The following is a 22,453-nucleotide window of genomic DNA, read 5'->3' on the forward strand; positions in this document are numbered from 1 at the left end:
GTTGGTCACCGTCAATCTGTTATTCTAACCATGCAAGTGGCATTTCTATCGTCTGACCTAACGGCAGAAGATAAACACGCCACAATAAGACCACGAGACATATTGCTGACACTCGCCTTCTCCGTTAGAGCGACAAGTCAAATAATCTGATGGTGTGTGTACCGAAGGTATTACAGTACGCACACCACAGGCAGCAAGGTAGCTGTGATATGGGAAACGTTGCTTGCCCACAGCCGCTGTACCTCCAAGAGGACCAGAGAGGAGGCGGCGCCTGGCTGTCGTACAGGCTGGACGGCCTGTCTTTCGACACTACGTACGAGCTGCGGGTGATTCCTCGCGACCGCAACGAGACACGCGAGGGACCCGACCGCCTTGCGGAACTTACCGTCCCGCCCTGTGCGGACATCTTTCCAGGCAACACTGAAATTTGTGGTAAGTACTGCAGCCTCGCCAGCCATGAACTTTTATGACGGATATATCCGACCGTGGCCTACTCGTTCTCACTGGGTCGGACGGACACAGGTATCAGCAGTATTCTTGGCTTGTAGCAGATGGGAATGACGAGTTACAGGCCGGCATGTGCTGAAATGCTACTAGTTAATGCTTTCTCCGTTAGGTGGTGCGTCTCGTCGGTGAAGATAATGTGTCCCTAGCCATTTATAACGTTTTTATTTGTTCTGTTGGTGAGGACACAAATTATGGCAATCATTACTCTCAAGAGAAAACAGCTTCTAGAATTATCAAGGAGGTTCTCCGGATTTGCTTAGAAATTGTTACTGTATTTATTTGGACAACTGATAGATTAATCCAGATTTGGTTGAAAAACCAATTAATAGGAAAATCGACTATGTCGACACATCCGCCCACCCAAGTTCTGTAAGTCCCTCGGCCGGCCGCGGTGGCCGTGCGGTTCTAGGCACTTCAGTCCGGAGCCGCGTGCAGGTTCGAATCCTGCCTCGGGCATGGATGTGTGTGATCTCCTTAGGTTAGTTAATTTAAGTAGTTCTAAGTTCTAGGGGACTGATGACCTCAGATGTTGAATCCCATAGTGCTCAGAGCCATTTGTAAGTCCCACCAGATCCCAGAACGCCAGATGGTCCACCTCGCTTATAGCACCTTCCCCCAAAAGGATCCTTTACCAACTCACCAGATTCCCGCTTCTCCTCACACACTGAACACCTCCGAACAAACTACACCATCCTAAACTTGACTCCAATAATCCTGTAGTTTCCCTTCAACGTTCCAATCCTCGTACGCTGTTGCGCCTTCACCAATACATCTCGCCAACCCTACACTTATACATCCATCACATACTCTCCGAAAGAAACTTCAACCATCCCCACCTCCCAGATTATGTTCTGCGCTCCTACCAGCTATAAGTCCACCTTACCAATTTAACCTCATCACAGCTTTATCTCCCTCCCCTCCCCACATTTCCTTACCACCCATTGCCTCCCCATCTCTCTCTCCTTCTCCCCCGTCCCTCTAATCCATGCCACACCTGTCACAATAGCCACTCCTCCCCCATCGATACTGTGCACCAGTCCTTCATCCTTATACCACCACTTCTCAATTCAGTAAACTTTATCAACAGCCATATATAAATTATGTCATTTTATTTCGAACGCAACCAGTTTCGGCAATTCATTTTGCCATCTTGAGGCCCCATACGCTTTTTTTTTCGAATCAACGAGCTTATCGTATAGCGCCATAAAATTGGATACCGTGAATCCCAATCGTTGTGCATCTGATTCATACGAAAGGGTGAGTTGGTGTCACCCTTCCGTATGAATCGAAAGGGTGAGTTGGTGTCACCCTTCCGTATGAATCAGTTGCACAACGATGGGGCCTGAAGACGGCAAAATGAATTGCCGAAACTGGTTGCGTTCGAAATATAGTACAATAACCTAAAGTATACCGCTGTTGGTAAAGTTTATTGTATTGAGAAGTACGTAACAGCCCTGGCCATAATGGACCGTCAGAGACATACACCACCACATTCGTACCGTGCTCGCTGGCCAATCTCTTTCTCTTCAACAACTGACTCCTTATTCCAGGGTAAGTATTTAAGTATTTCCATTTTTTAGTGTCTTATCGGTGTTTCGGTATCATGTTTTAAATTTTTTTAATGTGCTCTTATTATGTTTTCGTTTATTTTTACTGTTTTTAACTACAAGTGCAAAGTCTTATCTCGCATATACAAAAGTTCCATTTTTCAACCTTTAAAGAGTTTTTAATTCATTGTTATTTCTCACCTTCCTGTTTCTTGTTTTTTCGTCTCAGTAATGTTTATCGTCAATTAGCGGAAGAGTGGGTCGACTGTGCCGTTGGCTGCTCCCCCCCTCCCCCCCCCCTGCCGACCATATGCGGCGCGGGGGGGATAAAATAAAAATAAAGAAAAAACTTATCGGGACAATGTGACAATACAGAAGGTGTTCCTTGACTTCATAAAAATGTCAAGCTGAAGAAGGGCGAGGCGAGTACGTAACTGTCAGAAATTAACAGGGCAACAGACACGTCGTGATCATCAACACGTTCATTGACGATGCACTTCAAGAAGAGAATTCAAAGAATGGTATCGTGCAAAAGCCAAGAGTTTTCATTGATTACAAGAAGAATATGGGAGACGTGGGCTGGACGTTTCCCCATTGCATAGCTGTCAGATGGCTAGGAGCAAACTAAAAAACGAAATGCTATCAGACTGTTTCTCCCCATGTATTGAATGTTCCATGCTTCATTGCATACTTACTGTACAAAAGACATGGCGGCGAAAACAGGAGATTTGAAATGGTGTTCAGTCTCGTGGTATATGCTGGCCGTATCCTATCCTCAACCAGGGTCACCAAGTGGACGTCCATCTCGAACATCAAAAGGGATCGTCTTATGGCCACACATTTTCCAGAATTTTTGCCATGTACAACAAAGGAAAGACCAACAAGAAGGTGCAGAGTAAACACCAGAAGAGGCCTTTGAAGTGAATCACCTAGACTAGCGTTCGTAGAGGTGTAGTGCATGCTCCGTTCACAGCCGTCATCTACATTATGGTGTGCGTCTGAAGATGGCATAAAACAGACCGAAATCGATAACCTTATATTAAAAATGTTTATTGTGGTTGAGACCGTTTATATTCAATTTTAAATCGTAATAAAATAAGAGAAATCAGAGTTCGTGCGGGAAGTTTTAAGTGTTAATTTTTTCTACGTGCTTTTAGAGTGTGGAATGGTAGAGAAACAGCCTGAAGGTGGTTCGAAGAAGCCTCTGGCGGACACTTTAGTCTGAAGTGCAGCGAACTCATGTAGACGTAGATGCAGATGTACCCAGAACGAATATTCACTCTTCAGTGGAGTGTGCGCTGATTTGAGACTTTTCCGGAGGCTAGGCCCTTAAGACATGTAGAACAACTTCCGTAAAGTTTGGGAGATAGGAGAGAGGAGCTGGGGGAAGTGAAGCTATGAGGGGAGATGGGGCGGGGGAATCGTGAGTCTTGCCTGGATAGGTCAGTCGGTAGTGCCGGATTAGAGTCTAGGTGGGGCATGCAGTTACAGGGTTCCAGAAAGTTTCAAAACAGGGCTCGTTCAGCTGCAGAGTGAAAATCCGTTGTGGTTGGAAAAGTCCGCCTCCCACCACTTCGCCCCTTAGGGTCAGCGACTACTGCCATCCACTGAAAAAAAAAAAAAAAACCTGAACCGAGCCAGCAACGGAAATGCTGCACCTGTGTCGGGATATCCATATGACTTCTTAACACGCATAATCGCTATGGACGTGTGCAGGGCAGATCATTTTTACCCCGAAACAAAGGAGCAAATTAGGCAGTATAAATGTGAGTACACCACCACCGAGTAGGGCAAAGGTCCAATCATCATAGGGGAAAGCGAGCTTTTTGCTGACTGATTATGCTCGTAAGGGGCAAATTGTCTTCTTCTTATTGAGGGGTTTCTATAGCTGTCGCCGCATCCCACATCTCTGTCGACAAACGCCTCGATCTCGCTGTTCTGCCTCATCCTCTTCTATTCCCCTTGTCTCCATCACTTCTCTGATACCACTTAGCCACATTTCGCGTGGTATTCCTCACCTTCTCTTTCCAGATGGTTGCCTTGGAAGTACTCTGAGCCATCCGTCTTCATCCATTCTTTTGACATGTCCAAAGTACCCCTAGCTGTCTTTCTTCTATTCAGTCCGTAATACTGTAATGATTCTGTGGGCTTCTTCTTACTTCCTCATTTCTTACGTGATCAAGTCGAGAAATTCTACATGCTCCATTCAAGTGGTCCATTTCTAAAGCTCTAAATCCTGTTTCATTTATTTCTTTCACTTCCCTGCACTCATTCCCCTAGCTTGTTATTGGTTCCACGATGGATTTGTGTATATATTTGCAAATCGTCATAATCGAAATCTCCTGAAGAGGTCGTGGGGTGCTATCAAGACGAAGCTTCGTGGGGCCCCATTCAAGGGGATATTTTCGCTTAGCAACAATGCCCCAGCTTTTTCTGGAGAAGACACAGTCAAACACGCCGCTTCTTTGGGCTGCCAAATTTAGGCTCACCCCACCCATTGACTTGACATGGAACACTCCTTCATCTTTCCTATGATGAAGAAACCGTTGCGTGGCAAGCACTTGCATAATGAAGACGAAGTGATAACGGAAAACTAATTCATACGTAAAATTGTCACTTTATACACTCATCATCATCAGTTATCTGCTATATTAGCAGGTCCTTTGCCCCTCCGTTTTCTGCGATCCATTGCTTCCTTCTTAAGGCTGTTGTATGTTGTACCGTCCATCATGTCATCCAGTATCTGGAATCTCTTCCTTCCTCGCTTCCTTTTCCCTTCTACATAACCTTCTAAAACTGTTTTTATCAGTCCGTCATTCTTTCTTAATATACTCCCAATCCAATTTCTTTTTCTTCTCTTTATTACATCTTTTCTCTCTCATTCTTCCCAGTACCTCTTTATTTTTTACTTTGTCCATCCAACTTATTCTTTCCATCCTCCGCCATGTCCAGATCTCAAAAGCCTCCAGCCTTTCTCTGTCTTTTTTCCTCATAGTCCATGTTTCAATGCCATATAGAAGAACACTCCATACATTTTATGAGTCTCTTTCTGAGTTCTGTGTCCAGACCGATGCAGAAAATTCTCCTTTTCTAATAAAACGCCGCTTTTGCCATTGCTGTCCTTGTTTTAATTTCTGTGGTGCATTTCCAGTCGTTGTCTATCCTGCTTCCAAGATACTTAAAATATTGCACCTGTTCTAGTATTTCTCCAGTCTGCATAATTTTTATTTCCTTATTTCCTCCTAGTGTCAATACTTTTGTTTTATTTGTGTTAATTTTCATTCCTTATTTTTTTTTCGTTACTTGCAATGATGCCCACCAAATCCTGTAATTCTTTTTCCCCTGTGGCTAGAAGGACCATGTCATCATCAAACCTCAAACACCCTACTCTTCTTCCTCCAATTTCTACTCCTTTGTCATCTAATGAGCATTGGTCAATCATATTTTCCAAGTAGAGGTTGAAAAGAGTAGGTGATAGATAGCCTCATTTCACATGCAGTCAAAGTGATATTAAGAATAATTAATAAAATACTTGAAAAAGTAATGGAGGAGAATCTTGACCATTAAAATTGCTACACCAAGAAGAAATTCAGATGATAAACGGGTATTCATTGGACAAATATATTATACTAGAACTGACGTGTGATTAGATTTACACGCAGTTTGGGTGCATATATACTGAGAAATCAGTACCCAGAACAACCGCCTCTGGCCGCAATAAAGGCCTTGATACCCCAGGGCATTGAGTCAAACAGGGCTTGGATGGCGTGCCATGCAGCTTCAACACGATACCATGGTTCATCACGAGTAGTGACTGGCGTATTGTGACGAGCCAGTTGCCCGGCCACCATTGACCAGACGTTTTCAGTTGGTGAGAGATCTGGAGAATGTGCTGGCCAGGGCAGCAGTCGAACAATTTCTGAATCCAGAAAGGCCTGTACAGGGACCTGCAACATGCGGTCGTGCATTATCCTGCACAAATGTAGGGTTTCGCAGGGATCGAATGAAGAGTAGAGGCAAGACTCGTAACACATCTGAAATGTAACGTCCACTGTTCAAAGTGCTATCAATGCAAACAAGAGGTGACCGAGAGGTGTAGCCAATGGCACCCCGTAGCATCACGCCGAGTGATACGCCAGTATGGCGATGACGAATACACGCTTCCAATGTGCGTTCACCGCGATGTGGCCAAACACAGGTGCGACCATCATGAAGCTGTACACAGAACCTGGATTCATCCGAAAAAAATGACGTTTTGGCATTCGTGCACCCAGGTTCGTCGTTGAGTACACCATCGCAGGCGCTCCTGTCTGTGAAGCAGCGTCAAGGGTAACCGCAGCCACGGTCTCCGAGCTGATAGTCCATGCTGCTGCAAAACGTTGTCGAACTGTTAGTGGAGATGGTTGTTGTCTTGCAAACGTCCCCATCTGTTGATTCAGGGACCGAGACGTGGCTGCACGATCCGTTACAGCCATGCGGATAAGATTCCTGTCATCTCGACTGCTAGCGATACGAGGCCGTTGGGATCCAGCACGGCGTTTCGTGATGGCACGCATTTCTCCTCCTTAATTGAGGCATCACAACAACGTTTCACCAGACAACGCCGGTCAATTGCTGTTTGTGTATGAGAAATCGGTTGGAAACTTTCCTCACGTCAGCACGTTGTAGGTGTCGCCACCGGTGTCAACCTTGGGTGAATGCTCTGAAAAGCTAATCATTTGTATATCACAGCATCTTCTTCCTGTCGGTTAAATTTCGCGTCTCTAGCACGTCATCTTCGTGGTGTAGCAATTTTAATGGCCGGTGGTGTACATGTTGCAAGGAGCTGCTTCGTCTAAGCGCCATTCTGCATACCTAGTCGCCAGTCGCCACTGATGCAAATGTAGAACTGTGAAAATAACAAATTTTGTACCGTATTTATTCGGTACTGTCGAAGCACATACTCGTAACAAAGTATTCGTTACTCGCCACTTTCATAACTGAATGTCATTACTGACGTAACCGTGACTACATACTGATGAGCTGAAGATTGCAAGTGTTGCACTCATTGTCATACCAAATAATGCTGAAGTAAATCGCTATGCCACTACCTTGCGCAGGCCTGTATAGCCGTGTGGCCGTCGGCGTCTGCAGTGGAGAGGCATGGCGAAACACGGTCACCGGGCGGCAGTAACTGTGGTCCGGCCATTTGCCGGAGCCCTGTTACTAACCCCGTGTAAAGCTGTGCGGTATCGAAAAGCGGACAACTTGCCGTACGATGAAAAGTGTAGCGAGTCAAACGAAAGAATTATAGGATTTCGAATACAGTCACTCCGTCCGAGTCAGATCCGCATGCGGGATCGAAGAATAGGCCAGTAACAAAATTTAATTGGTACTCTGGTTTTCGACTGCCATTCCTATGGTAAACAAGAATGTGGAATCAGAGTTTTCATCTGCAAATTATCTGTCTTTATGCAAGCATCGAAAGCTGCTGATCGTAGTTCTTTAAAGTCAGTACCGCCATTAGACTGTTGTTTTTTTACAGTGTTTCATTTGTACTAAAGGAAACAGTAAAGGAAACAAAAGAAAAATTCGGAGTAGGAATTAAAATCCATGGAGAAGAAATAAAAACTTTAAGGTTCGCCGACGACATTGTAATTCTGTTAGAGACAGCAAAGGACCTGGAAGAGCAGTTGAACGGAATGGATAGTGTCTTGAAAGGAGGATATAAGATGAACACCAACAAAAGCAAACGAGGATAATGGAATGTAGTCGAATTAAATCGGGTGATGCTGCCGGAATTACACTCCTGGAAATGGAAAAAAGAACACACTGACACCGGTGTGTCAGACCCACCATACTTGTTCCGGACACTGCGAGAGGGCTGTACAAGCAATGATCACACACACGGCACAGCGGACACACCAGGAACCGCGGTGTTGGCCGTCGAATGGCGCTAGCTGCGCAGCATTTGTCCACCGCCGCCGTCAGTGTCAGCCAGTTTGCCGTGGCATACGGAGCTCCATCGCAGTCTTTAACACTGGTAGCATGCCGCGACAGCGTGGACGTGAACCGTATGTGCAGTTGACGCACTTTGAGCGAGGGCGTATAGTGGGCATGCGGGAGGCCGGGTGGACGTACCGCCGAATTGCTCAACACGTGGGGCGTGAGGTCTCCACAGTACATCGATGTTGTCGCCAGTGGTCGGCGGAAGGTGCACGTGCCCGTCGACCTGGGACCGGACCGCAGCGACGCACGGATGCACGCCAAGACCGTAGGATCCTACGCAGTGCCGTAGGGGACCGCACCGCCACTTCCCAGCAAATTAGGGACACTGTTGCTCCTGGGGTATCGGCGAGGACCATTCGCAACCGTCTCCATGAAGCTGGGCTACGGTCCCGCACACCGTTAGGCCGTCTTCCGCTCACGCTCCAACATCGTGCAGCCCGCCTCCAGTGGTGTCGCGACAGGCGTGAATGGAGGGACGAATGGAGACGTGTCGTCTTCAGCGATGAGAGTCGCTTCTGCCTTGGTGCCAATGATGTTCGTATGCGTGTTTGGCGCCGTGCAGGTGAGCGCCACAATCAGGACTGCATACGACCGAGGCACACAGGGCCAACACCCGGCATCATGGTGTGGGGAGCGATCTCCTACACTGGCCGTACTCCTCTGGCGATCGTCGAGGGGACACTGAATGGTGCACGGCACATCCAAACCGTCATCGAACCCATCGTTCTACCATTCCTAGACCGGCAATGGAACGTGCTGTTCCAACAGGACAATGCACGTCCGCATGTATCCCGTGCCACCCAACGTGCTCTAGAAGGTGTAAGTCAACTACCCTGGCCAGCAAGATCTCCGGATCTGTCCCCCATTGAGCATGTTTGGGACTGGATGAAGCGTCGTCTCATGTGGTCTGCACGTCCAGCACGAACGCTGGTCCAACTGAGGCGCCAGGTGGAAATGGCATGGCAAGCCGTTCCACAGGACTACATCCAGCATCTCTACGATCGTCTCCATGGGAGAATAGCAGCCTGCATTGCTGCGAAAGGTGGATATACACTGTACTAGTGGCGACATTGTGCATGCTCTGTTGCCTGTGTCTATGTGCCTGTGATTCTGTCAGTGTGATCATGTGATGTATCTGACCCCAGGAATGTGTCAATAAAGTTTCCCCTTCCTGGGACAATGAATTCACGGTGTTCTTATTTCAATTTCCAGGAGTGTATATTAGGAAACGAGGCACTTAAAGTAGTACAGGAGTTTTGCTATTTGGGGAGCAAAATAACTGATGATGGTCGAAGTAGAGAGGATATAAAATGTAGACTGGCAATGGCAAGGAAAGCGTTTCTGAAGAAGAGAAGTTTGTTAACATCGAGTATAGATTTAAGTGTCACGAAGTCATTTCTGAAAGTATTTGTATGGAGTGTAGCCATGTATGGAAGTGAAACATGGACGATAACTAGTTTGGGAAAGAAGAGAATAGAAGTTTTCGAAATGTGGTGCTACAGAAGAATGCTGAAGATTAGATGGGTAGATCATATAACTAATGAGGAAGTATTGAATCGGATTGGGGAGAAGAGAAATTTGTGGCACAACTTGACCAGAAGAAGGGATCGGTTGGTAGGACATGTTCTGAGGCATCAAGGGATCACCAATTTAGTATTGGAGGGCAGCGTGGAGGGTAAAAATCGTAGAGGGAGACCAAGAGATGACTACACTAAGCAGATTCAGAAGGATGTAGATTGCAGTAGATACTGGGAGATGAAGAAGCTTGCATGGAGAGCTGCATCAAACCAGTTTCAGGACTGAAGACCACAACAACAGCAACATTTACACTTATACAATCATGATTTCGGCTTGAAAGTGTCATTATCAAGTGTTGTAAGTGTTATAAATTTTTATTAAAATACACTATTAGACACATTGTCTAAGAGTTGACTCTTAGACAATGCGTCTAATAGTGTATTATAATACGACAGTAGGCAATTTATAACACTTAAAACGGTTGATATTGGCACATTGAAGCCGAAATCATGATTATGTAACTGTAAATAAACAACAGTCTAATGTCGGTACTGACTTTAAAGAAATGCCCCGCATTACGAAAAAAATATTAACTGATCGTATTGATATGACTGATCCTGTGATGAACTTGACAGGGCCACATCTAGTGAGGTGATGGGCAGCAGTGTAAATGTTGGGGCGTAGAGGGATGATTAGCACTGTGGATGGGCCTCTATGAAGGCCTTGCACGGTGTCGGTCTATGCAGCGTTCGCGCCGCCTCGTTTAGTGTTTCCGTTTCAGCGCTCAGGCACTGCATAGTGCTGGTGTTTCTACACTGACCAGCCAGAACATTATGACCACCTACGTAACAGTCTGTGTGTCCACGTTTGACACGGGAAACAGCGGTGACACGTCGTGGCATGGAAACAATGAGATCTTGGCAGGTCGCTGAAGGGAGTGGGCACGACATGTGCATACACAAGTCACCTAATTCCCATAAATTCCGGGGAGGGTAAAGATGTCTCTCACGCGCCTTCAATCATATCCTAGATGTGCTCGATCGGGTTCAGATCTGACGAGTTGGTGGTGGTGGGGGGGGGGGGGGGGCAGCGTATCAATTATCAATTGGAACTTACCTCAGTGTTACTCGAACCACTCCATCATACTGTTGGCCTCATGATCTTTATCTTGTTAAAAAATACCACTGACGTAGGGGAACGTGATCGTCATGAAGGGGTGTGCGTGGTTTGCAACCAGTGTACTCAGCCGTCATGGTGCCTTGCGCGAGCTCCACTGGACCCATGGATGCCGAAGTGAATGGTCCCAAGAGCGTAATGGAGTCACCGACAGTTTGTTCCTTACCGCAGTACAGGTGTCACGGAGATGTTCCCCTGGAAGACAACGGATTTCGCCCTCCCATAGGCATGATGAAGGCATCTGTTTTCATAAACCATGTAACCCTCTGCCACTGCTGCAACGTCCAGTGCCGATGGTCACGTGTCCATTCCAGTCACAGATCCCGATGCCGTGGTGTTAACATTGACACATGCATGGGTCGTCAGCTGTGGACGCCAATTTTTAGGAGGGTTTGGTGCACTGTGTTTTCAGACTTACTTGTACTCTGCCCACCATTAAAGTCTCATGTTAGTTCCGCCGTAGTTCGCTGCCTGTCCTATTTCAGCAGTGTGCCTAGCCTACGACATCCTACATCTATTATTAGGAGTGGTCTCCCAACCTCACAACGTCTGGACGTGTTGAAGACACTCACCACAGCACTTCTCGAACACCCGAGAAGTCGTGCAGTTTCCGAAACGCTCGTACCGAGCCTCCGGGCCGTCACAGTGTGCCCTCGATCAAACTCAGATCGCGCGCCTTCTCCATTCTACGCACGGACAGCACGCTCACTGATACTAAATGCACCGTGACTCTGTCTGACTAGCAGTCATTACTTGCCAGGTGTCGATGCTACCGCCTGGACGTGTCGGTGGTCATCATGTTCTCGCCGAGCAGTGTATACATCCCCATCCAAAGCCACACCTCCCAGGCGTTGGATTGTAAGGGGATGTCCAATTGCATAGTCACCAGGGTCGCCTGATCTTACACCTCTTGATTTTTTTGTGTTTGTATACTAGAAGCGTCGTGGTCATGACATCAGATCCCAACGAAAAAACTCTTCTTACCAAGGTACTTGCAGCGTCTGATAAGTTTTGTACGATGCCTGGTTCACTTGGTCGAGTGCTCCCGAGTTCTCTACGACAATTTTATGGGTGCATTGAATGTTACGGTCGCCGTTTTGATCACCTTCAGTAATGTACAACATTGATGACTGAACGGTACATTATATTCGTTGAACTTAAGGCGTCTGTGCAATGATTGTACTTGTCGTTCCTGACATTCCACAGACTTCACTGGGTGAGGATTGTTTCCTAGACCACAAGGTTGTATTTCGACTTCTGTATCAACTTTTCTTCAGCCTGTCCGCAACCTTTTGTATCATTTGTTCATTCTTGCAGGCGACAGCGGCACGACCACTCCAGAAGTGACTCCTTTCATGGCTGGCGGCTACCCAGCCCTCAATGCACCATTTCCTGACGACAGTCCTGTGAGTATCCTGTGTAATGCAACTGTTTCTTATTATGCGTCGTGTCCCGCACATCACAGCGCAAAATGTAGCTTTCGACTGCAAAATATGCGTAAATGTACAATCGAAGGGAAGATGTAGCTTCACTGATGCCCTTTATGCCACCTCCGTGACGATTCGGCGCGACAGTGTGTCTGAAATGCTTTCCTCAACCACACATAGGAAAACAGAAAAACCGCTTGATTTCAACGCTGGGTCGTGGTTCTGAGCCCCATCGCAGAGCACGAGCGCGCACTGGTGCGTGCGTGCGTGCGTGCGTGTGTGTGTGTGTGTGTGTGTGTGTGTGTGTGAGAGAGAGAGAGAGAGAGAGAGAGAGAGAGAGAGACAGAGAGAGATAGGACCTTCCCATCGTGTGACACATCCATCTTGGCGTTGAACAGAATTGACATCATTAACCAAACTTCACATGACTTCCTTTGGAGCGTCGCCGAGCTCCAGGATGATGTAGCAGGGTGCTACGCTTTGGTACCATTGCAGTGGAAGGTTGTAGGCACCTTCGAGTCAAATTTCAAGCTTCTGAGTCGCAATGGGGAAAACGACGGGGTTTCAAAAAAGTGACCCTTAATTTTTTTGTATAATGTACATACATAAGAATGAAAAAATTGGTAGAAGCAGAGCTAGGGGAAGATCCATTTTGGTCAAGGAAAAACGTAGGAATATGAGAGTAATATGCATCTTACGGCTTATCTTAGAAGATTTGTTAAACAAAGGCATTTGTAGATTTCTAGAAAGCTTTTGGCAATGTTGACTGGAATGTTAAAGAAGCAGGTATAAATTAAGAGAGCAAATGATTATTTATAACTCGTAAAAAATGTGACTGCAGTTACAGTATTCGAAAGACGTGAAAAGAAAGGGAAGCAGTGGTTGAAAAGAGTGAAACGGGGCTGAAGTCTACCACCTATGTTATTCAGCCTGCGCAGCCAGCTAGCAATGAAGGAAATCAAGAAGAAATTTCGAGAGAGAATTCAAATTCAGGGGAAAGAAATAAAAGCTTTGAAGTTTGCCGATGATACGCCAAAGGACTTGGAAGAGTAGCTGGATGGAATGGATAGCGTATTGCAAGAGAGGTTTTGAGATGAACATCAACAAATGTTGGTTGGTTAATTTGGAGGAGGGGACCAAACAGCGATCTCATCGGTCCCATCGGGTAAGGGAAGGATGGGGAAGGAGGTTGGCCGTGCCCTTTCAAAGGAACCATCCCGGCATGGGATCAGGATGGCTGGACGCGCGTTTGAACCGTCGTCCTCCCAAATGTGAGTCCAGTGTGCTAATCACTGCTCCGCCTCGCTCGGTATCAACAGATGTAAAGCAAGGGTAGTGAAATTTAGTCGAATTAAACCTGGTGATGCTGACGGAGTTGGCTTAGGAAATGAGACACTGAAAGTGGTACCTAATTTTTGGTATTTGGGCAGCACTATAACTTCTATTGCCGTAGTAGAGAGGATATAACATGGAAACTGAATATGGAATGAAAATCGTTACTGAAAAACGGGACTTCATTTACACCTAATATAACTTATGTCTTAGGAAGTTTTTTTTGAAGGTATATATCCAGTTTATAGCCTTGTACGAAACGGAAACGTGAATGATAACAGAGTTGCCACAAGTTTCCCCTAGTGAAATTCCTTGATATTTCCCTGATTTCCAGACAAGTTTTAGCATTTTTCCCTGACACATTTTGAGATCTCAAGGGTACATAAAGACAAGTTGAGAATCTGTCTTTGCAGCTACGGTACAAGAAACAATAATGCAAATGAGGAACTATTTGAAAAAGCTAGCAATCAGATGGGGTTTCCTGCGTGAGCAAAAATTTTAAGTATTAACATCATATTCTGTATTGAACTGTTTTTAGGTGGAGAAAGCAAGCCAAATGGTAAATCTGTTTCATTAAGACCACTGGTGTTATTTTACTGCAATTAAGCGAAACACATTTTGCGATAAAAGTACGCATTTCCTTGGAGTCGCAATACAGATTTAAAATACCTTCACTAATTTCAGAGATAACCTCAGAAAAAAGTAGGCCTCTTGAAGAAGTTTATAAGATGGGAAAGAATTGTATAAACCAGCACTGCAGGTGACGACCACTAAAATGTTGGTTCTACTATGTTCATTATTGTCGGTTATTACCCACTGTCCTATGTCTATTATTTTGCAGGTATTGCGTGATTTTTCTTTCAAGAAATTTATGAATACATAGCGTACAAACCGCCAACAACTGACACAATTTTCTTCTTCTTATTTTCCGTACTTTATAACATATAAACTGCTTTTGAAGTGCCAAAATGTACAAGAACAAACGAGATTTTTCCAGTGTTTTATTCAAATTTCCCTGATGTGTTTGAAATTCCCTGATATTCCCTGATTCCCAGAACCTGTGGCAACCCTGGATAAGCATTTAAGACGAGAAGACAATAACGCCTTTTGAAATGTGGTACTACAGAGGAATGCTGAATATTAAATGGGTGTGTCGAGTAACTAATGAGGTGATACTGAATCGGATTGAGGAAAAAGAAATTCATGGCACAACTTGACTAAAAGAAGGGATCGGGACATCTTGAGGCGTCGAGGGATCGTCAGTTTGGCGGTGGATGGGAATGTGGGGGTAGAAGCTGCAGAGGGAGACTGAGGAACGAATGCATTAGGGAGTCTCAAAAGGATATAGGTTGCAGTAGTTATTCGGAGATGAAGAGGTTTGCAGAGGATTCAGTAGCATGGAGAGCAGCATCAATCAGTCTTCGGGCTGAAGACCACAGCAACAATGAAAGCATCGACTTCCTACAGGCTTAAAGAGGCCACAAATACTAGAACTTCGTTTCCAAATTTTATAGCCGGCCGCGATGGCAGAGCGGTTCTAGGCGCTTCAGTCCGGAACCGCGGGACTGCTACGGTCGCAGGTTCGAATCCTGCCTCGGGCGTGGATGTGTGTGATGTCCTTAGGTTAGTTAGGTTTAAGTAGTTCTAAGTTCTAGGGGACTGATGACCTGATATGTCAAGTCCCACAGTGCTCAGCCATTTGAACCAAATTTTATAGCCTCTACTCATTAGTTAAGGCTATATGAAGATAACGTAAGTGCTTCAATTTAACCATTTTATGTTTTTTCACTTATTCCCGATGTACTGTGCGTTGGAACAGCGATCAATAGAATCAGAAAAAAATATTTATGTAAGTCTGTAGTCGCACTGTTCACTTTGCCTACTGGCAACCGGTTTTGGTATCAAGTACCATCGTCAGGCCATCCCCTGGAGTGCAGTCGCCAAGCTCGCTAGTTAAGTATGTGTGTCATATACTTTTTGTGTTAAACTGGGATTTTAGTCGTAATGTGTGTCTAATATAAGTGTTTGATACTACGACTTTAGCCTCGAAACTGGTTATGAAACAATGAAGAAATAAAGAAGTCAACTGTAGATAGGGAAGATTTATTTTCGTGAATAAACACTATATGAAAATTAATGTTGCTTACTAATAACTGTCTCAATAACTGTACTGCCTCTTTAGACGCTTTGCTCCATGTTATCACACAAATCTGCAGTATTGTTGAGCTATCTTTACACCTCAGCACATTAATGAAGAATCACTGAACGTAATCCAGTTACATAGCAAAATTACTGTTAGAGTTCTTATTTATATCGGTGTGCAATTGTGAGAATTAATTATGAAAATACTACAGTGATCAGTCAGAACATTATGATCTACTGTCGATATCAATCCGCTCAGGCGATAGCAGCGTCAGCTGGCGAGAAACGACTGCTAGTCAGACACACGTACGGCGTATGCAGTAAGAGTCAGCGTGCTGTCAGTATGGAGAATGAGAAAGGCGTGCGATCTGTCTGAGTGTGACCGGGGCCAGGTTGTGATGGCCCGAAGGCTCGCCACGAGTATTTCGGAGACTGCACAGCCTGTCGGGTGTTCGAGGAGTGCTATTGTGAGCGTCTTCAACAAGTGGCGAAACCAAGGTGAAATCAAGTCCAGGCGTCTTAGTGCTGGCCGGCCACTCCTCATTACAGATGTCGGACGTCGTAGGCTGGGCAGACTGGTAAAACAGGACAGGCGGCGAACTGTGGCGGAACTAACATCGGACTTTAATGTTGGGCAGAGTACAAGTGTATCTGAACTCACAGTGCACCGAAAATTCCTCACGATGGGCCTCTGCAGCCGATGGTCCATGCATGTGCCAATGTTAACGCCACGATATCGGCAACTACGACTGAAACGAACCCGTGAGCGTCGGAACTGGATGTTGCGCAGTGGCAGAACGTTGCGTGGTCAGATGAAACCCGTTACCTTCTTCATTATGCCGATGGGAGACGCGAATCCGTCGTCGTCTAGGGAACAGCTCCTTGGCACCTGTACTGCGGGACGGAGACAAGCTGGCGGCGGCTCCATTATGCACCGCAGAACATCCGCGTGGGCATCCATTGGTCCAATGGAGCTCCGAAAAGCAAGGAGTATCGTACACTGGCTGCAGAGCACGTACACCCCTTCACGATGATCATATTTTCTCGACGGGAGTAGCATTTTTCAGCAAGATAATGCGCCACGCCACAAGGCTAGGAGTGTGATGAAGTGGTTTGAGGAACACAGTGGCGATTTCCAATTGATCTGCTGGCCCCCAGTTCGCCAGATCTGAACACATCTCGCCGTCCCCCTCCCCGAAATTTACGGGACTTAGTGGCTTGTGTACGCAGATGTGGTGCCATCTCCCACGCCAAAGGTGGAAATACCGGCTGTTAGGTAGGTGGTCATTAATGCTCTGGCTGATCAGTGTATATGACAGTCACTAAAGCAAACCATTTGTGAAACAATTAATGTCAGTAAATTTGGCTTCCACATTTACCAATGATTGTTATTAACAACACATTTAACCATTCACTTGCGGAGAAATATGTCCAACAGGGAACATGGGTCTAGAATTGACTTTTCGATATAGCTGATTCACTAACTTTGAGAACTTGTCGTACCGCTGAATAAAATTGAACACAAAATAAACAACGAATGGCTGTACATTACTTTCTTTGATACGCACAAGGTGAGCGTACTTCATTAGCATATGCAAAGCACCTCTTTCTGTATTATAGGTATGATTGTAGATGACACTTATTTTATTCAATGATCTGAAGTTACATTCCTAGAAACCTATAATATATATAAAATTAAATATCTGAAAAAAATACCACTCACTGATAATTCTCTACTCACGTAAACGGAAAATAAACTTTGGAAGCTCTTACTCAATTTTCATGTAACCTGTAACATTTTTCTCACAAAACTTCACGTCTTATCATGTTAATGGATTCATTGCACTATTTTCATTCCAACTATTTTTAAAACTCACTGGCATAATCAATGAGTTATGAAAATATTTTTGGGTTATTTTCGACCTTGAAACTTCGCATTGAAATACACAGCTACTTCTATGAAAATCCACATGTGAAAGTAAAATGTCTGACGGACAGCAGAGGTGGTATCAATCGTGGGTCAAAGATGTTTCTCAATAACAACTCCCATACCACAGATGAATTCTTGAACAGCAGTAAGTAGTACACGGCTAGCATATGACTATGTGTACGAGGGTTGGAATTTAAATAGTGGCAAATATTCACAACCGATACAAGAGAGTTACATGTTTGCACCTGTTACTGTCCTTCAAAGTAGTCACCAGCGTTGTGTAGAACTCGTTGCCAGCGCTGTGGAAGGCCTAGGTGACATAAAAATAGTATTCCTTTGTATCTCTTCTAAACACTGACGAAAAAAAAAATCGCAACACTAAGGAGTTATGCGAGGTAAACGACCATTGTTTCTACATCTGAAAGATGGCGTCTATTCAAAGTTCGCGCCAGTAGCTTAAGAGTGGCCCTAGTAGAGCCACTATGAGGATGCAAATCAGGTTTTCTTTAAGTACGGGCTGTAATGGTCGTGAGCGTTAATTCCTTCGAAATTGGACTTAGTGAGTCGATATTGATCAAGAATGCTTTGACGAAGAGGCCAATTTCAACAGCTCACTGAGTTTGAACGAGATTGTGTAATGGGGCTACGAGAAACTGGATATTCCGTTCGTGATATTGCAGAAATTCATGCATTTCCGTGTCCGGTCAGCATTTCCAGAAGGTAGCAACTCCGATAACCTTGTTGTTTCCCTCGATCAGGTCCTGTGTTGTGCAGGGTTCTTCAAGTTGAGGACAGATTAGCAGGTGGGCCGGGTCTTGTGTTGTTCCGCACTCGTAGGATGTATCTCTATCAGCTGGAAGAATGCCCCATTTTCGCGTGTTGGTCTTGCAAAGAGGAACTCCCACCCTAAGACGACTGAGCGATCTCCAAATGGGGTAGAGCAAGTCATTTCCTGGAGCTAACTCTTCCTTTACAGGGATATCAGGTGATAGCTTGCTCTTCCACCTGGTGATACGGTTAGATTCTGGTGTTCCCTCTAGTGGTTGAGTTCTGGCAATGAAGCTCTTTCTCGACTTCAGCCGACGGACTACAGCCTGATGATCATGCCGTGGATGTCAGGGGTCATAAGTCTGCTTTGCTCTCTTTACATCAGCTGCAACAGCCCTTCTAATAGTGGGTGGAGATATTCCTACAATCGGGTAGATTTTATCGACCGGAGTTGGCTTCATACATCCCGACGAGATTCGGACGGTCTCATTGATTGCAATATCAACCTGTTTGGTGTGAGTGGGTGCACTCCATACAGGTGAAGCATACTCTGTAGCGAACACACAAAGCAAGAGCCGAAATTCTCAGGGCGGGAGGACTTTCTCTCCAGGCAGTGGATGTGAGCTTCCTCAAGATGTTATTCGTGAACTAACTTACAGCCTGGTGTTATGGCAATGTTTCTTGCAGGACAGAGTTCGGTCAAGGGTAACACCCAGATATACCGTACATGGTCACGGAAGGTATGGTCTCAAGAAGACTGGGGTGCGGACTCCCAAGTGGCACTACCGAGAGGGAAGACCGTCATTTTTGGCTGTGGTGCATCGTATTGCGTCTGCAGCACCAATTCGAGCAGCAGTTGGCATCGCAGGAACGCAACAAACTGTGACAAATCGGTTACTTCAAGGACACCTCCTATCCAGACGGTCTGTAGTAGATGTTCCGCTGATTTCCAAACCATCGCCGTTTGCGACTTTAGTAGTGTCAAGCGAGAAGTCATTGGAGGGTATGGTGGAGGTCTATTGTGTTGTCTGGATGAAAATTGGTTCTGCCTCGGTGCCAGTGATATCTGTATGTTGGTTATAAGGAGGCCAGGTGAGCGCCCGCAACCAACCTGTCTGCGGCCTGGATACGCTGGATCTACACCTCGAGTTATGGTCTGTGGTCCGATTTCGCGGGTAGGCCCGCCGGGCCCACATCGAATCCACCTGGCGGATTAACGACGACGGCCGCCGGCCTGGACGTGGTTTTTAGGCGGGTTTCCACATCCTACTAGGTGAATACCGGGCTGGTCCCCACGTCCCGCCTCAGTTCCACGACTCACAGACATTTGAAACACATTCACACTATTTCACGATTTATACTAGACGCAGACAGCTGGGGTACAGTAATTCCGGCCCGGGGGGGTATGGGGTGGCGGCAGGGAGGATATCTGGCCACCCATTAAAGTTAACCATGCCAAATCCGTACTAAACCCTGCCGATCCTGCGCGCACTGCCGGATAAAGACAGTAGCCCAAATAATAATAATAATAATAATCAAGTGAGGTTCCCAACAGATTAACGTTCGCCCACATTCCGCTGTTGTAATCCAACATGCTGAACAGAAATGTTGCCTTGCCCTACTCGATCACCAAATCTGTCTCCAATGGAGCATGTATGGGACATCATCGGACAGCAACTCCATTGTCATCCACAACCAGCATTAACTCTCCCTGCATTGACCGACTACGTACAATAGGCGTGGAACTCCATCCCACATCCTGACATTGGGCACGGGTATGGCACAATGCATATACATTTGCATTCAACATTGTGGCAGTGCCATCATTTCACATTTGCAATCACTTTTCTTGCGCTTACATTACCCTGTTGGCTGTATGAGAAAAAAGTTTCAACTGTTTTATCAGGAGACTCCTGTCCTCTGTCGCAGGAGCTGCCGCCATCTCTTTCTGCGAGAAGAGCTACTGCAGAATCGCTGCACACGACACAGCTTATCAGACGTGAGTATCGGACATAAACTTTACCTTCCTAATTTTTTTTTCAAAGTTGTAAACCTTCTTGCTTTCCACGCTTGCTAAGCAAAAATGATAACATGTGAAATGGCGGCAAAAAACCTTGTAGATTGTTGATAAAATACCGGATATCTCAGATTATCACTAATGTTTCAAGACTGTGTAACATTTATTGCATTAACATACAATTGCCGGCCATGGTGGCCGTGCGGTTCTAGGCGCTTCAGTCCCGAACCGCGCGACCACTACGGTCGCAGGTTCGAATCCTGCCTCAGGCATGGATGTGTGTGATGTCCTTAGTTTTAAGTAGTTCTAAGTCTAGGGGACTGATGACCACAGATGTTAAGTCCCATAGTGCTCGGAACCATTTGAACCATTTTTTAACTTACAATTATAAATAGCACATCAAATGAAAAAGCAACTCAAACAGTATTTCTTACAAATGTTCGATGTGAGCACCGTTCGCCACATGATGCACATCGAGTTGATAGGCGAGTTCTTCGCAAACTTTAATCTGTGTGTCTGGAGTAATTGTTGCAACAATTGCTAAATCCTGATTCTTCAGTAGGGTAGGTCAGCTGGTAGAGTAGGCTCATTCGCATCCTCCTTTATGAACCTCAAAGGTAAAAATCACATGGCGACAGATCGGTTGAACGTTGGGGTCATCCAAAACAAGCTCTGTCATCTGGTCCCTTTCGGGCAGTCCAGCAGTCGGGAAGAACGTCGTTTAACCGACCACATACTGAGTTACGCCAGTGAGGCGTGCGCCATCTTACTGCTAAGTAACGTTTTGTGGTTCACCTTCCTCCCGTTGAGGAAAGAGCCATAGATCTAGCACGTGAAGATAAGCAACACCAGTAATCGTTGCTTCGTCGGAAAAGAAAAGCCCATAAGCTTTCCGTCAAGACTTGGAACAAAACACATTCAATTTAAGAGGGTAGGGCAAAATTTTAAAAAAATTGATTTTTCAAAAATATGCCTATTTTGTAGCGCACATCTTCCTGAATAGTTTATTGTATAAACCATACGTATTTGAGACATTATAAGGCACGTTATTTAGGCTGAAGTGTACCAAGATGCAGCGCCACACCTCTTTGCACAGCATTCTTCTGTCATACGTATTTTTCTCTGGAGAATTCGAATGTTTACATGTGCGCCAGAGACTGTCACACGTGAAACAAAGGACTATTGATATCGATACTTTCTCTGCTGCTATCGATGTGCATTGTTTTGATCGCTAATTTTGTATGTTTTCTGTTTTGAAAGGCTTGCAGTGTGGCGGTGTGAATTTCGAAACGATTTTCATTTGGCTGTGTTGTTTTGTGTTATTTTGTCCCATATTATCGCAGAAGCTGCCTAGAATGCGTTGCTTCAACCGTAAACAACATCACCAGGACAACAGATACACAGTAAAGGGTGTGGCTACACAACAAATGTTACACCAGTGGCTCAAGACTGCAACCTCTCAGAGCCAGTGGTGAAGAATATCATCACAGGAATTCTCTACCAATTGCTGTAACTGAAGCCATCAAACCTATATTCAGGGACCTTGCGAATGAAAACTTACTGAAGAAATGTCTTCATGGCGGTACCCAAAACCCCAATGGAAGTTTTAACCAATGTGTATGGGAAAGCTTGCCAAAAACCATTTTTGTGGGAAGAAATGCTTTGCACACCACCGTTAAAACATGAAACTGTATCATAACCACCAATAGCATGAGCATTTCTTCCCACAAAAATGGTTTTTGGCAAGCTTTCCCATACACATTGGTTAAAACTTTCATTTGGGTTTTGGGTACCGCCATGAAGACATTTCTTCAATAAGTTTTCATTTGCAAAGTCCCTGAATATATGTTTGATGGCTTCCATTACAGCAGTTCTTAGAGAATTCCTATGGGGTCTAGTGAAGCACGGGATACAACCCGTCGGCTTTGACCAATGACGTCAGAATTTGCCAGAGATCATTTATTACACAGATGTAACAACTGACAAGAGTATTCAGAAACAAAGGAATACGAGAGGCAAAAAATATGGTTGACATATACAGGTAGTATTTTTACGTGAAGAATATCGCGTGTTTGTATCGTATTATTTCTGTGGAAAATGA

General features: G+C 45.3%; 1 protein-coding gene across 5 annotated transcripts in view; it reads left to right on the plus strand.

The window, feature by feature from the left end:
- Window positions 1–22,453, plus strand: part of LOC126356271 (macrophage colony-stimulating factor 1 receptor-like) — a 276,453-nt gene that overhangs the window by 149,626 nt on the left and 104,374 nt on the right. For all 5 annotated transcript variants that reach the window (XM_050007118.1, XM_050007121.1, XM_050007120.1 and 2 more), the window contains exons 7-9: window positions 234–432; window positions 12,054–12,142; window positions 20,265–20,334. In XM_050007118.1, coding sequence (XP_049863075.1) covers window positions 234–432; window positions 12,054–12,142; window positions 20,265–20,334 — 358 coding nt within the window. The remainder of the gene's footprint in view (window positions 1–233; window positions 433–12,053; window positions 12,143–20,264; window positions 20,335–22,453) is intronic.

The sequence above is a fragment of the Schistocerca gregaria genome, chromosome 3 (genome assembly GCF_023897955.1).
Source record: "Schistocerca gregaria isolate iqSchGreg1 chromosome 3, iqSchGreg1.2, whole genome shotgun sequence".
Lineage (NCBI taxonomy): Eukaryota > Metazoa > Arthropoda > Insecta > Orthoptera > Acrididae > Schistocerca > Schistocerca gregaria.